General features: G+C 37.5%; 1 protein-coding gene across 4 annotated transcripts in view; it reads left to right on the top strand.

Annotated features, from left to right (window-relative positions):
• WWC3 (WWC family member 3) overlaps window positions 1-15,116 on the top strand; it is a 99,226-nt gene that overhangs the window by 61,692 nt on the left and 22,418 nt on the right. For all 4 annotated transcript variants that reach the window (XM_064407725.1, XM_064407724.1, XM_064407723.1 and 1 more), the window contains exons 9-11: window positions 8,776-9,018; window positions 11,897-11,986; window positions 13,137-13,711. In XM_064407725.1, the coding sequence (XP_064263795.1) occupies window positions 8,776-9,018; window positions 11,897-11,986; window positions 13,137-13,711 (908 nt within the window). The remainder of the gene's footprint in view (window positions 1-8,775; window positions 9,019-11,896; window positions 11,987-13,136; window positions 13,712-15,116) is intronic.

Raw genomic sequence — 15,116 nt, 5'->3', positions numbered from 1 at the left:
TTGCAGAGATAAAGCTAAATGTCAGCCCTGTTCTATACATGTATAAACACAAAATTGTAGTGGTTCAATTAAACTGTTTTACATTTTTTCACCCTCTTTCTCAAACCTAGATATAAACAGTCTTTAAACTTAGACTTATCAGCATGGTCTGTCAGGATACCCAAAGCTTTGCATACCTGTGTCTTAAGTTCAGTGTACTGAAGCCATGAAGAAGAAAGAATGCTGAACTTCCTGTGAGATAGATGATGATGTTCAAAAGAGCTGAACAAAAGGGTACATAAAAATAAATGTTGAAATTAAAAAAAAAAGTCTGATAAAAATGATAGAAAGTATTATTTGAAGTAGATTGATTCTTCACTAAATCCTTCAGTCTAAATGCTTATTTTAAGTATTTCTCTTGTGGAGGCCAGTCTTGCAGCGTTTTTTCATTTAGCTTATTGAAGTTTTAGAAGTACTATCTACTTAAGTATTTTAGCAGGTCCTCATTGAATCTCATTGAACCTCATATTCAGAACAAGAGTGTAGGTACAGGTGATTACTTCAAGTCAGTCAATTAATGCACTTAAGATTATTTTGATTTGTGCTGCTAGAATATTTTGTTACTTAATTTGACTGACACTTGAAAGATTCAATATAGTTAACTTCAAAAACCATACTTCTAAAATTTGTATAAATTAGGATTTCTTTTTTTTTTTTCAATGTGTTCTATTCTGCCAGGTTTTACATCTCAGAACAAGAATTAGAAAAATGAGTTAAATTCTTTTGCCTCTTTTTTTTATATCGTGGTGACTTTTTCTTTGGGGGCATCTGTAATGCTGTCACATGTCTTGGCCAGAATTGGAAGTTTGTAGGTAGTACACCGTTTTGTTGTTCTTGGAAAATTTACCCACATTTGGACACAATACAGGCTTCAAAAAATGAAGTTGGTACAAGCAAGTTAAGTAAACACAGCTAAATCTTCAGGATTTGTAACTTGAATGGAAGTCTGTGTCATGCATACTGTGTATAAATACCAGTGACTATTACCCAATAAAGGTTAAATAATTGGGGGAAAAAGAACAAAACAAAAATGTCTCTGTGTTTGCTCACAGGCTAACTTAGCACTTAATAGTCCTGTGATAATTTAGCAACTTATGAGGTCCTGAAAGAACAATGATAGAATTTAGTTTTATATTGTTCAGTTTAACAGGGCCATTGATGCTGTGAAGATTGTATTAAAGTGTGTTTAGTTCAGCTTCCTGACATAGCTTTTCTGTGTTTTTCAAAACAATTATCTTCTTGTTTGTTTATGACAGGGAAAAGATGGAGTGATGTTTTTTCGGAGGGGGTAAAAAAGTGTTGGGTTTTTATGGGTTAATTTTTTTTTAGTAGCAAAGCATTTCTCAGCTGGAAATGCCGAACATTTGTTTCTGCATGGAATGCAGTATTTCTGAACATCAGAAGTGAGCTGGTGTTTGATCTTAATTAAGTGTAGAAAATATGGGTAACTAACCTTCCAACTAGAGAATGGTGATTGCAGTAAGAGCAGTTTTGCTTTCCCAGGATAGCAGCTCTGACAATGGTCTGTTATTTAGCAAAAGCATGTTAGTTGCTTTAAAAGAGTAGCCTTATTCTGCCCAGTGTGTTGTACGGAAGTAATCAGCTTTCAGCTTTTGAGTGGAACTGCACAAAGCTCATTGCCCCTACCAGTTATCTCTGTGGTTGCATTCTTCATTTATCATGCATTCCTTCCCCTTAGCTTGCTGGCATTTCTGTAGGGCTTTTGTCTCTACTAAATATCTTTGTGTTCATTCTCCCTTGGCTGGTGAAATATCTACTGTTACTGCACAGTGTGGGTGACGGAATGTGCTGCGATGGATTAAATCTACAAAGTAGAAAATTAAAATGCTACAGTATGTCACAACTGTAAGGCAGTATATTGTCACTGCTTGCTTGTCAAGTGGGTGTTGAAACATACAGCAAAGAAGTACAACGTACAGACTTTTAATGGGAGACTTAAAATGCACTGTAGTAGAAAAGTATGTCCTTTCCCTGAAAGGAAAGCAGGAAAAAAGCCCCACAAACTGAAGGACAGAGTGCTGCATTTTAGTTGCCTTTGTGAATCTAGCCATATAGAAGCAGAATATTTGCCTGATGTAAAGATTTTAAAAATTAAGATATTCCCTCTGTGTGGAGTTTAAGCAAGGAAATGCAGGGATTTGAGAAATTCAGGAGATCAGATCCAGTGATTGCAGAAGAATTGGTTTGCACTCCCAAAATATCCTTCCTCCCTTATAAAGGATAGTTTAATTTTAATTCCTCCTTCAAAAATCTCTCTGACTGCTTAATGGTTTGGCCTTTGCATAAATTAAGACATTCACATAGCTTTTTTCCCCCTCCATCACTTTCCCACTGGAAGGAAGTTGGATGATTTGCAATTTAATTTTTCCCATGGGTATTTCAGATGTTGTGCACTGTGGGTTCTGACATTTCCAGCATGCTGGGGAAGAGATCCTCTCCCCTGTTTCTGATCCAGGCTCTCGGAGGAGTTTTGTAAATTCTGCTTTTTAACTCACCAATCATGCTGAAAGGAGGCTCAATCACTTTTCTTCCGCTCTGTACTCTTCCCCCTGTCCCATTATTTCTAAATAAACTGTACCTTATTTCCATGAAATTTCTCTTCTCAGATCTGCCAGTGTGGCCCTCCAGAGAAGCAGGAGGGGGAGGGAGGACGGTCTTTTTGAACAGACAGCCCCAAGCTGCCTGGATAAATACTGTTTTTAGTTTCAGTTGCTATTTCAGTGAGACCACCTCTCATGAAAGCATTTGCCTACTGGAAAATGTACCCCTCAAGCACTTTTCTGAATATACTGCTTCATAGCATGAGAAATCAAAAGCAAATTGTTTTTCTTTGATAACTCGTAAGTTGTGTGGTTCAGTAGAATGACTACATGAAGTATATTAGCAAATGTTCATGAAGTGTTGTTGCTGCAGTGCCTCATATCCCATGACGTGTGTTAATTGGTAGATGAAAAATAATCCCTGCAATAAGAAGCAATGAAAGTTTTAGTTTTTTGTTTGTTTGTTTTTGTTTTTTTTTAATAGTCCAGTCTGATGGTGGCTAACTTTAATGAACTAATAATACATTCAAACATCTCCAGCCAGCTTACTAGTTACCTAGTTAGGGTAAAATTTATTTCTGTCTTCTGTGAATTTGAATTCAAAGATGTTATTTTTCCATTCATTTCATAAAGGCATGCAGTGGATGTCAAGGGATTTTATACTAACCTTGAAAAAACCTCTTCCTCAGATATGCTTAATATTTCTGCATTTGTCTTTAAGGATGTTACTTCTTTCTGTTCAGTGTAGTTTTATTGTTGCAAACTTGTCTCATTTCAAAAATTGAATTTCAGTTTGGCCTTTAAAACCACTAGCATAAGCAGAAGTGTGTCAGTGCAATTTGTGCTTATAGTGGCAAAGTACATGTTGATTGGATATTGATAGCAACATTCCAGTACTAATACTATAACACAGCCAAGTAGTTTCCTTTTAAAATTTATCTTGTATAGGTAGGTTTCAAGGTTTAATTACTGAATCTCTAGTGAAATTCAGTGGATTTGTATGTTCTATTCTGCTGAACTAATCTGAAAATCTAATTTAAGGATGAAGTAATTTTTTTTGATAGCACATAAATACCTGGCTCATCTAAATCTAAATCTCCCCGTGTTGGTTTTTAAACATAAAACATTTTCTTTGGGTTATAAAGGGAGCTTAGACATGCTTTTGAACTTCTTTAACGTTTTGTACTATTTCACCTGTGCATTTGGGAAAACTTGCTTTTAGCACATTTTTGCAATTTTCCTAAAATCTGCAAAATGCCAGTGGACTCTATGGTTTCATGAGTTTCTTAAGCCAATTTAAGACCTTGTTGTTATGGAATGAATTGGGTTGTCAGGAAGACTGGATATTGTACAGAGAATACTCATGTTGTCTGCCAAAGCTACAGTGGCACATACTTGCAGGAACAGCCAAAATAGACACAGTGGAGAAATTTTGTGAGCATTTGGCTGAGTTCCCCAGCTTCTTGTTCTTTCCATTTCTTTCTTCATCTTTCTCTGACATTCCCCTCTTTGGATATGAATCACAATCCACACTGAAGAGGGTCAGTCAATACCAGAAATTACTAAGTTCTTACACCTTTCATTATGTGTCTTCAGTCCCACAGCCACCTCCTTTGGGTATTGCATGTGGGAGATATTCCCTGTTTCCTGAAGTGTCAGAGAGGTGGGTTCAATTATAAGCCTAGGGAAAAGAGTAAGCAGGGCTGATTTATGTGATCTTAGCCACTGTTTTCTTTCAAATAAGAATATTTTCTTGATTTTTATCTCCACTGGTCTTCCCATAGCACAGGTAACAAAGGCCTCAGTTCTAGAGTGGAATGGTATGTCAGCCAAAAGCCTAGGCCTTTAAATGTAGAGGAGTATTGTTGGGTTTCCTTTCTTCTCCTTGTAAAATTCAAACCATGGTAAGTTTGAAGAACAAGTGCCAGCTGTAGGATACCCATAATTTGTCCATTTTACGAGCAAGAGTTAATACCTTTGAATTGGTTCAGAGTATTTCCTTCCCCAAGACACCTGTCTTGTTTATAGTCTGAGTAAGAATCTAACATGGGGTAAATTGTAATTGTAAATCACTCATCTCACAATAAGTGGTTTTTACATATCTCTCATGCTCTATTTAATAAATATCCGCTTGAGGTTAGCAATATAACTTCATTAGTGCTACCACCCTTGAAAGTGATTTTCTGGACCAACAAAATCTTTAAGGCTCCCCAGGTCTTTTCAGTGACAGAAAGGTTGCTCCATTTTGTCAGGGGGAGAGGGAGCTGTGTAGAGCTATAATGATTCAGACATGCTACTAAATTTAATTAAATTGTGTCTAATTAAATTTTGGAAATACATGCCTTTTTCTTCCTCATGATGTAGTTTGTATAGTAAACTAGTGACTGTGCTGATCTCCATCCTCATGCTGTGTCTGCATTATCTTCAGTGAGACATCATTCTAGATACCTAGGTATGGCCATTTCAGAGCAAGTGTGCTATTTCAAGTCAGTGTTTGCTTAAGATCATCACCAGCTTAAATTGGATGTTATCCCATCTGTGCCCCTCCCTTAACAGGAACTGTTATGTTCATCTCCATTCGAAATTTTTAAATACTGAATTAAGCACCATGTTGGCCTGCCTACCTAGGGAACCAGTCATTTGATACCACCTACTCCAGTGAGGAATGCAAGCTCCCCAGCACTTGTTATGCAAGGATGGGAATGGGCAAAATGCCTGGAATGTTGATGGCCCAAAATTAATAGTTTTTTCCACAGGAATATGTTAAATGGCTGGATCAGTAGGGACCTCAGCATCTGGCATTAGGCCAGATAAAAGCACTCTTTTGCAGTCACTACAGTTAAAAAATAGTATCTTTAAAATACTCATTAGGAAGGAAAAATGTGTTTGAAAAAGAGGCTTCATAAAGGATCCTAAATATTTTTATTTCCACTTTAGGTTGCAATCTGTGTCAAGTCATTGCTTTATTTAAGTGGATGTTTTAAGGCAGGTTAATATATGCACTGAGTTTGATAACAGCCATTTTCTTCTAACACAGCAGCAGTGAGAATGGCTGGTGTAGTACAGGCATAAAATCTGGCATAGGCAAGCATAGTGAAATGGCTTATTCATGTATTTATTGTGATTGGAAGAAAAGTTTGTGTTTGAGGAGACAGATTCCAGTTATGGAACATACTTAAGAAGACATTTTTATTAAGTTCTGAGCACAACTAAACATGACTACTCAGGGGTTGTTTTTTTTTTGGTTTTTTTTTTTTTTTTTTTTTGTTTTTTTTTGTTTTTTTTTTTTGTAATTTTGGATGAATGAGACCATCAAGGCCTTAGGAGTGTCTTCTGTCCAAGGAGATAAATATTAAAACGTTTGTCACTGGTAGCTTCTTGGAACAACTTACCATACAGAGGGATTACCCAGTAGAAAGCAAGCAATAAAATTACCCCAAAACTTCAGTTCATATGCAGGAAATAGAGGTTGTAGAAAACTGGTTTATTGGTGCTTCAACAGATTCCTGCATTATATAGTATTTTGTGCCTGCTTTTTCTTTGTGTAGAGGGAAAACTGTAGAAAGAAGAAGAGCTAGCTGAAAGAGCCAGCTAAGAGTGTCGAGGGATTCAAAGTAAATACCTAATCAGATTTTGGAACTCTTCAGTGATACAAACCTTGTCCACAGCAGTACTTTCCCTTCTTTAATAACAGTATAATTAAGTTATTGTATGAGAACTTCCTACTTTCAAAGCATCACCATAACAGAAATTGAAGGGAAAAAACAAACTTTACGCTGGAATGTCATACACAAAGGGAGTTACGTGCTCTCAGCAAGCTCGAGAGTCTAAATTAAAACCTCTTGTATTTATCGAAGGTGGTGTTTTACTCCACAGACAAGTGGAATCATTGTTTCACTGGCACTGAAAGAGGGGGATCTCTTCCCTGATCATACTTCTCTCTTCCTTGTTGCCTTTGTTAGTGTTCATTTGTACCTGTGGTCTGCTTCTTAACCAGCTCACCCTGCAGTGTAAAAATAATTAGCAAAACAATTGAGAGTGTTACAATGAAGGAAGGGGTCAGCCCTTCAGCTGTCTTATGAAGAAACACAGAGACTTCAGATGAATCTCATCTTCTTTTGTCCACAAGCTGTGTAAAAGCTTATGAACACAATCAAATAGTCCAGGCTCATATGATTCACACGTGCTTGCCAAGCTGTGATAACTCAATTGTACCGGAATTCTGTGATTCTGTTGAAAGGATCTTGAGTCCTTTTTTGTTTCATTTGGCACAGAACACCTGAAAATCAATCTGTATGTGCTTCAGGAGTGTTTACTGAATATTTAACAGCAGAGCAGCCTGGGTAGGGGAGAGAAGGGATCCTGACCCTGCTTGCTCTTCCTGGCCCTGACATTTGGTCAATGGGGCGAGGTGCTCTTCAGGAAGCTGCATCTGGAATTCATGCACAATAGCTGAAGCGTGAAATATGTGGACTGTATGTATCGATCCACAATAGTGCTTTCAGTAGCTGTTGGCAAGAAGTTGGTTATTAATGCAAGGAGGAGGAAATGGTATTGAAGGGCTTGATAAAATATTCTGCTTTAGACGAAGATGTGACTTAATACCCAGTTTCTTTACTTGCTGAAATGAAATCTAAGGGAAGTGGGGGGAAGCTGCAGTGAAAGTCTTATTCATATATGGATACAGTCACTGCAAAATTACTTGTGTTGATAGTTTATTGCCTTCCCCCGATCATAAGATGGCCAAATACTTCCCAGATGTCAGTAGGAGATAAACCTTATTGCATGAGCTTTTGTTTTCAGATGGGGGAAGCATTGCCTTTGTCAGGTCTATGCCTTTTCTTTTATTCATAATCACATTATCACACTGTAAATCTTCTGTTTGTGTGTTATGTGCCCTTACCTTGGTTTTTTGTTATTAATTTTCTTTCTAACCAGATATTTTGGAAAAGATTATTTTAATCAAAACCAATGAACTATAGCCCACTTTCATGGCTGGCTTGAAAGTGCCTTTGTTTATTTATTTATTTAAAGGGTAGCAGTCTTTTAGAGGTACTGATCTCTGTTTGAATGCTACCATTTCAGAGTGGAGATGAAACTGAGGTTTAAACTGCATAAATGTTGTACAGTTCTTGAGTTCCAAATGTTCAAAAATCAGAAATCTGGGTTTTCTCTTACTTACCTCTAATTTTAGCTTGAATTTTAAACTGTCTAAATTGTCATTGCAAGACAAACATAAATACCTAACAATAAATATTCTCCCTCTTATGCCAAAAGAAACATTCATTAAATGTCTAGCTTTAGTGTTCTTGGTAATACTGATAGAGTTCAAAATCTGTTTTTAAAAGAACATTTTCTTAGAATGTCAGCTGTGGAATTATTCTTAAACTGTTGTTTGATGTAATGGTTGAGCATTGTTGAGATATAAGAAACTGCTTCTAACTATAAAACGTACTATAGAAGAAACCCCAAGTTAGCTTATTTAATTGCATATTTTATGATAGATTCATCTAAAGCCACTTGTATTTTGTAACCAGTAAATCTTTCTTCCAGATGTTTCTGTTTTAATAGCAGCTCTAAAATGTTAAATTTTTTTAAATTTGTCATTTAGGGTAGCCTAATATTTTCAGCCCCTTGAACCATTCCTCTGTGAGGTGGGACATGTTTGCATGGACCTGTTGTCACTAGTTAAGCGTCTCACCTTCAACTTCCTCAAATTCTTACTGCACTTTTGAAATCCCAATTTAAGATCTGATTGTAGAAGAAAGAGGAATGAGAATATGTTCAGCTTCATCAGCTGCACAGGCAGTAAACTTGAGCTCTAAAATATTAATTGATTTATTACAAAATGAAAAAGATGTGAGAGCAGATATTTTCCGTACAGTAGATAAAAACACTGTAGTTCTCACACATCTGCACATGTAGGAACCCTTGCAGTTGTTTGCTGTTTAAAAAATACACAAAACAATTGAAAAACTCCTAAAACCAATCAACTAAACAAAACCCCCCAAAACCAAGGCCCACCTCAAAACCCAGAAACAATCCTCCCAAACCCCTCTAAATTTTCTTGGTTTGATATTCAGAAGAAAAAAGGCACAGGCCTTTATCATGTTCTGATATTTTTCCTCTTGTCTTTCTATTCTGCATTTTGAAATTCATATATTCTCTTTTAAAGAGTTTCGAATATACAACAGCAGCTGGCCTTGCTAGATAATGAATCCTGGCCAGGAATGGCTGAAGCAGACAGGGACCGTCTTCAGCTCATCAAGGAGAAGGAGGCTCTTCTTCAGGAGTTGCAGCTCATCAGTCAGCAGAGACGATCCCCAGAAGACATTGCACGTTTGGAGGAGGAAAAAAGACGCTTGGAGGATGAAATTCAGCGAGCTCGAGCAACGTCTGCTCATGGGGCCACTGAAAGGTTTGGGACCTTGAATTGTTTTCTTCTCTGTTGTGAGATCCATGTAGGTAGCTTCAAAAGGAAGAGTAGGGAATTTCATTGTGTTTAAGGAAAAAAGTAACTGGCTAGAGAAATTTAGTTTCAAAAAAGTAGAACACCACTCCTGTCACTATTTAATTCTATCTGTCTTGAACTTTTCTGAAGCAGAATTGCAGGCATGTTGACTAGATAGTTTCCCTTTCATTCATCTAAAATTTCTGAATAGGAAGAAGAAATCTGAATAGAATCTTGAAAGATGCTGGAATAGGTCTGAGTGATACTGTCTGATAATAGAGACCTGAATGATAGTACCTGGATAGTGAAAGATTTTTCTGTTCTTTGCAGTGGAGAAGTAGTCATTTCCAAAAGCATCAGAACAAAGATCCTTTGCTATATTTAGTTTCTGACTTATAACAGGAAAGTTAAATGATTATGTTTTTGCTGCCTTTTATATACAATATTTCCTTTTCATTTGCAATGTCAGCAGTGGGAACACATCCCAGTTCTGACATTCAGAGAACATAGTAAGCAAAGTCATTTTTGAAAACTTAAAAATCAAGTTATAGATAAAATAAACAATCCAAAAACATATTAGTGGAAACACAGTGTTTATTTCTAAGTTGCATAGCTTTTCCTGTAGACAGAGAAAAGAACAAAACCTCTTAATCTCTTTTTACCATAGACTGCTTCCAGTGAAAGTAAGAAACTACTTGTTCTTGCTTCTTATAAATAGTGGTAAAACCTCAGCTTTGACACTTCAGGAAAACCTACAAGAACTGGCTTTAATGTGATCTGTGTAAAGGTTAATATTTACACAACTAAGACACTTTAAAAATATTTGAAAGTGCTTTCCATGTACAGATTTTGACAACTTCAGTTCCTTTGAAAATGCTTACTTCAGACAGCAAATTCAGGCAATAAATAGAAAATTCACAGCCAGCCTACAGGTCAGTGTAATATATTTTGCAATTTTTGCCATATTGTTACACTGGTTTTCCAGCTTAAACTGACAGAAAAGGGAGTTCACTTTACTCTGTCGTGTAGTAAGTTTTATTTGTTGTTTTTGGGCTCTCATGTTAGGTAGTGCATACTGTGTTGGCAAGAAGGTTAAGCTGTTTTTCCATGGAGTTCATGCTGTGGAAACCAGCATTCTACTGTTGTACTTGATATTTCAAATGCTAGCAGAAAGTTGAGCAGAAGTTAGAATAATACTGATGGGCACTCTATTTTTTATGACAAATTGGAGGAAAGCTTAACTATTAGTAGCCCTGATTTTTTGATTGCTTGTTTTAGTCTCAGAAATAACCAAAAATATTTCTAATTCTGCTTTTGTATTCCCACTTTTTTCTGAATTACAAAGGTGTTTCCTTCTTAAATAATTTACACTTCTGTTACTAAGTTTTAAAGGCACTGAGTTATGCACAGATCAGAATGAACTTAAAATCTGTATGACAGCGGGTTTTGTTCTTTGTTTTTGTTATGGTGCTGTTTTTGTTAATATTGGCTGTCAGCCTTAGTTGGAGGCATTTCTTACCTTTTAGCACAGGTACCTACCCTGCAGTATCAATCACTGTGGAGTGTAGGTTCCTAAGTTTGTTTTTTACAGTAGATGGTGTGAATATCTCTGCTTTCACCTGCAAGCTTTTGAATCAGTGACCATTCATCCTTTTCTTTTGGTTCCTGCATGCAGTGCCTATATGGTGTAGGTTTGCATAGCTGAGCTACAGCCTTTCTTGTGCTCCTAGCTAACCTGGCCTGGGGTGCACAAAGGGAGGACAAAAGCCTGAGAGATGCTGTTTTATCCAGGAGAATTCCCTTTCTGTTGATTTTCAAGTCCTGTTCATTAGCATGTTGAATTCTAACAGCCATCTTTGCAGCTGAGGAAGGTCTGAGGCAGCCTAATAACTTTGATCTGCTTTCTCCAAACTGTTTGTCAGAGTCTCCATTTCCAGCCACCTGGTGATGTAGGGCTGGAGCTGTGACTTTCCTGGACATACAATATGTACAACACAAACCAGAATACTACCCTGATATTATCTTGAAGTTCAGTGGTTGGGCTTGGAAAAACAAGACATCAGGAATATTATTCTGGATCCAGAAAAAGAGTAGATGGTAGATAAAATCTATTACTTGAAATTCTAATAATGTCAGAATACTGAATTTAAGATATCTTATAGGTGTGTGAGATTGATTTCATTACAGTTACATTCCATTTGTGTTGTGGTAGTGGTACTGACTAATTCAGCTGCTTGTTATTAGAATGGGCAAAAAATGAGTTGCAGCATGAAATTTTTCTTGTAATGTAGTAGTCAAGATGCTGTATCGCCTGCTTAAATATAATGATAAATAAATGCACCTAAAACACATGGAATAAAAGCTTAAATTTGACATTGGTGGTTATGCTTAATGGAAGTCCTTCAGAAATTTTCTTTTTATCTTTGAAATTTTACACTAATTGTCTTGGAATATTTTTTGTGTGACAAGGTGTAAGGGCATAGTATTTTAATAGCAGAATCAGCAAGAGAAGAAAAATAATCTTGAAGGGTCTGATATTTTTACCTAGGACTTCTTGTGACTGCTAATTGCTTTTATGTATTTTCAGCATCATGACTCTTACATTATGGTTCAGTTACTTTTCTTGTCTGGGAATTCTCCTGGAGTCTTGGTTCTTGTGTTCTTGCTGGAATTACCATCACTGCATATGAGCAGCATAAATTAAAACTTTTCATTAAACAGTGCAATTTTTTTCAGTATTCCAAACTTCAATGCATTGATATTTTTCCACACTTAGGAAGCTCCTAGCACTTTTTGAACAGTACTGTGATGAAGACAATAGTAATATGTATGTGTTTAATTATAGGATACTGTTACAGGAGAAGAGAAATTGTTTGCTTATGCAACTAGAAGAAGCTACACGTTTAACCTCATATTTACACTCCCAGTTAAAAAGGTAAGTTATGTAAAACCAGCAGGCTTTGAAGTAACTACAGCAGAGAAGTATATTAGTAATGTATGAAGTTTATCTTCTATACTTCTGTTAATGTATGCCAAGTAAATTAATTTTTCACTACATTTATACACTTTTCTCTGTGGAATGTGATGATTTGGATGGAGTTTTATACATAGTATTAGTGATGGCTATTTGGGGTATATTTTTAAGTGTAGCTGGGGATTTTATATGTTATCTTATGTTCTGAAAAGGAGATAAGTTCTTAAAATCTATTGTAATATTGTTATAGTTTCACTATGGGCAGATACCATTCTTTTAAGTTCTCTGGTTTCTTAATATTCTGATACCTTTAAAGGTAGGGGGTTTTGATGCCTGGTAAGATGACAGAATTTTGCTATTTAAATAGGAGAATGTGTTAAGACCCACACCAAAGTCCAGAATGTTTTGCATATTCACACTCACAGCTGTCTTTTGAGATGCAGCTCTTGGGGATTCCTCAGTTTAACACCATAGCAGCATCAAAAGCTTAGTTCCTGCTGAGTTCCTGTCTCTGTTCATCTCTCTCTCTGGCGCTGATATTCTTTTCCCCCTTAACTGAGAATGGTGAGAGGAAGCGGAATAGGATTCATCCTAAAGTCTTTTTATTTTGCATTGGAAAATCCTGTGAGAGTGAGGCTTACACAGCAGTTTTTTAGGACATTGCAAATCCCTTTGCACTTCTTCGGCCTGGATTGTTTATGATCAATCATTAATGTAAATTTGAGCTGGATCATGGTAATCTATCCTTCCTGGCTTTACACTGAGTTTGCTGAGCTAGAGCCTACTCTGGCCTCTTTTCTGCCAAATCAAAGCTGTTTACATGTTAGATGAATGAGTAGGCTCATCCTGCTCTTGGATGTTGTTGGACTGTTGTCTTCAGGCACTTAGCCCTGATCCGATTATCACATGTACTGCTCCAGTCATGGCTGTGCTTGAGACTAGGGCAAGAGACATGAACTAGACTTTAAAAATCATCTTTCATCATGTCACTGTACTGAATACATGTAAAATTGCTTGTGTAATCTGGATTAGTGTTTTAATGTCTGCATTGGTAGTTCCGGTTATATTTGAAAGGGCATTTTTGTGTTTTCTCTTTCTTTGCATGCCATAGTCTGTCAGCTAGCACCCTCACCATGTCCTCTGGCAGCAGCAGGGGATCCCTGGCCTCCAGTCGAGGATCCTTGGCCTCCAGCAGAGGCTCCCTCAGCTCAGTCAGCTTCACGGACATCTATGGCCTTCCCCAGTACGACAAATCAGACAGCGTTACAGACTACGGGCAGCATTTGCGCTTTGACATAATTCCCTTCGAGTCTCTCACCAAGGACGTGCCCTATGCTGATCCCATGGGACACTCGAATTTCAATAAGCAGCGGAGGTCCCTGGATACCCCGCAGTCCCTGGCATCGCTGTCATCGCGGTCCTCCTTGTCATCATTGTCTCCTCCGAGCTCGCCTCTGGACACCCCGTTTCTCTCTGCATCACGAGATTCTCCATTGGCTCAGATGTCAGAAGGGTTTGAGGAGATTGCAGGCATGGGAGCCCTGGAAATGCTCAGGGCTCAGAGCACAGCCTTGGGTGACGATGATGCACAAGGCACGAGCTCATCTCAGACGTCTGCTTACCCTCTGGACAATGAAGGGCTGCGAGAAATGGGACCACACCTGACTGCTGTCCAAACTGGTGGAGGTGAGTTTATGGATATTAGTATTTTGCCACATTGTCTTAGAAAATGTCAGCATGCTGGTGCAATAGAGATTGTTCCTGAGTTAGGCTAATTTTACTACCATCAGGTAAAAATTGGATGGTAGGTGTTATCTGTTCAAAGCCCAATCAAAACACAGAAAAATCCCCCAAACCCAAACTCTGATTTTAGGGCAGAGAGGTGCAAGAATAGAGAAATCCTTGTCAATAGATCTCAAAACAGCTGTGAATTGACTGGAAGAAAGGCAATGGAATATAGACTTTTATTGGTTGTGTAGCCTTTCAAGGACCTAGCAAGAATGAATAAAGTATTAGTAAGAAAAAGTATAGGTTAGTTACTTCTGAGGCCTCCAGTTGTGCTGATACTGCCTTTATTCTGATAATGGAAAGCAACACAAACCCAGGAGAGACAGGAAATAATCAACAGCTGCCCCCTACAAAAAAAAAACCCCCGAACACAAAACATGAGGTGATGCTTCTGACTGCACTTGAAGGCTGGCTGACTACATGCTGAACTTGTACATATTCCAGCCCAGGTTCCCTTGTCCAAATACTGTGATGGAGCAGGAGCCTCAGTGGCATGGCTGTAATGAGTGCACAGTGCACTCATGAACAGATGCTTCATCAGCAAAGGAGTATCTGTTGTCGGGGATGTGTGAGATGATGTGCATCTCCTTAGCTGGTTGTCTCTGAGCACCTGTGTGTGCTCTGATGGCAGAGGGGTGATGGGTGCAGCTAGCACAGCACATGCACTGTTGACTTTTCCTTTCCTGCTGGTCTGTCAAATTGAGGGACTTGCTTTAGCTTGCCTTGGCAGAAGCTTCTGAAAGCACTGCAAGTTGAGAAACATAAATTAGAGAAATCAAAAGAGGAAATAGAAAACTTTTGAAAAAATGAAACAAAATTAAAAGCCTGAGCATGCAGGCACATGACAAATTTATTTTCCTGTTTTGACCAACCAAATGAAGAACTGCTCTTAATATGACAAAGATAACAATGGTTAACATTTTTGTATGTTGACTTGCTTGTTTTTTTAATAATACCATACTAGTAGAGAAAGGTTTTTAGAGTTTAGTTTAATATTAAATTTTGTGAATCCCATCCCATTTCTATATCCAGAATTCCATGTTAGCATTGTGTAGAATGTTGCATTCAGGACTCATGATGTCAGGAATAATATGAACTACAACCGGAGAATGGATCATATTATCCTACCAAAATCTTACTTGGCAAGTGATAATACAAAGGAACATTAATGGTATTTTACAGAAAGCCTTTCAGGTTTTCATTTTAAAAAAGAAAACATTGCCACAGTGCTAAAATGCCTGTATTGTTCAAAAGCATTTGAGTCTAGACTTAACCTACTTTCCTTAATGCAGCTAGCACTGCC

The sequence above is a fragment of the Passer domesticus genome, chromosome 2, assembly GCF_036417665.1.
Source record: "Passer domesticus isolate bPasDom1 chromosome 2, bPasDom1.hap1, whole genome shotgun sequence".
Taxonomy (NCBI): Eukaryota; Metazoa; Chordata; class Aves; order Passeriformes; family Passeridae; genus Passer; species Passer domesticus.
The sequence above is the reverse complement of the archived record's forward strand: the minus strand, read 5'-3'. Positions and strand labels throughout refer to the sequence as shown.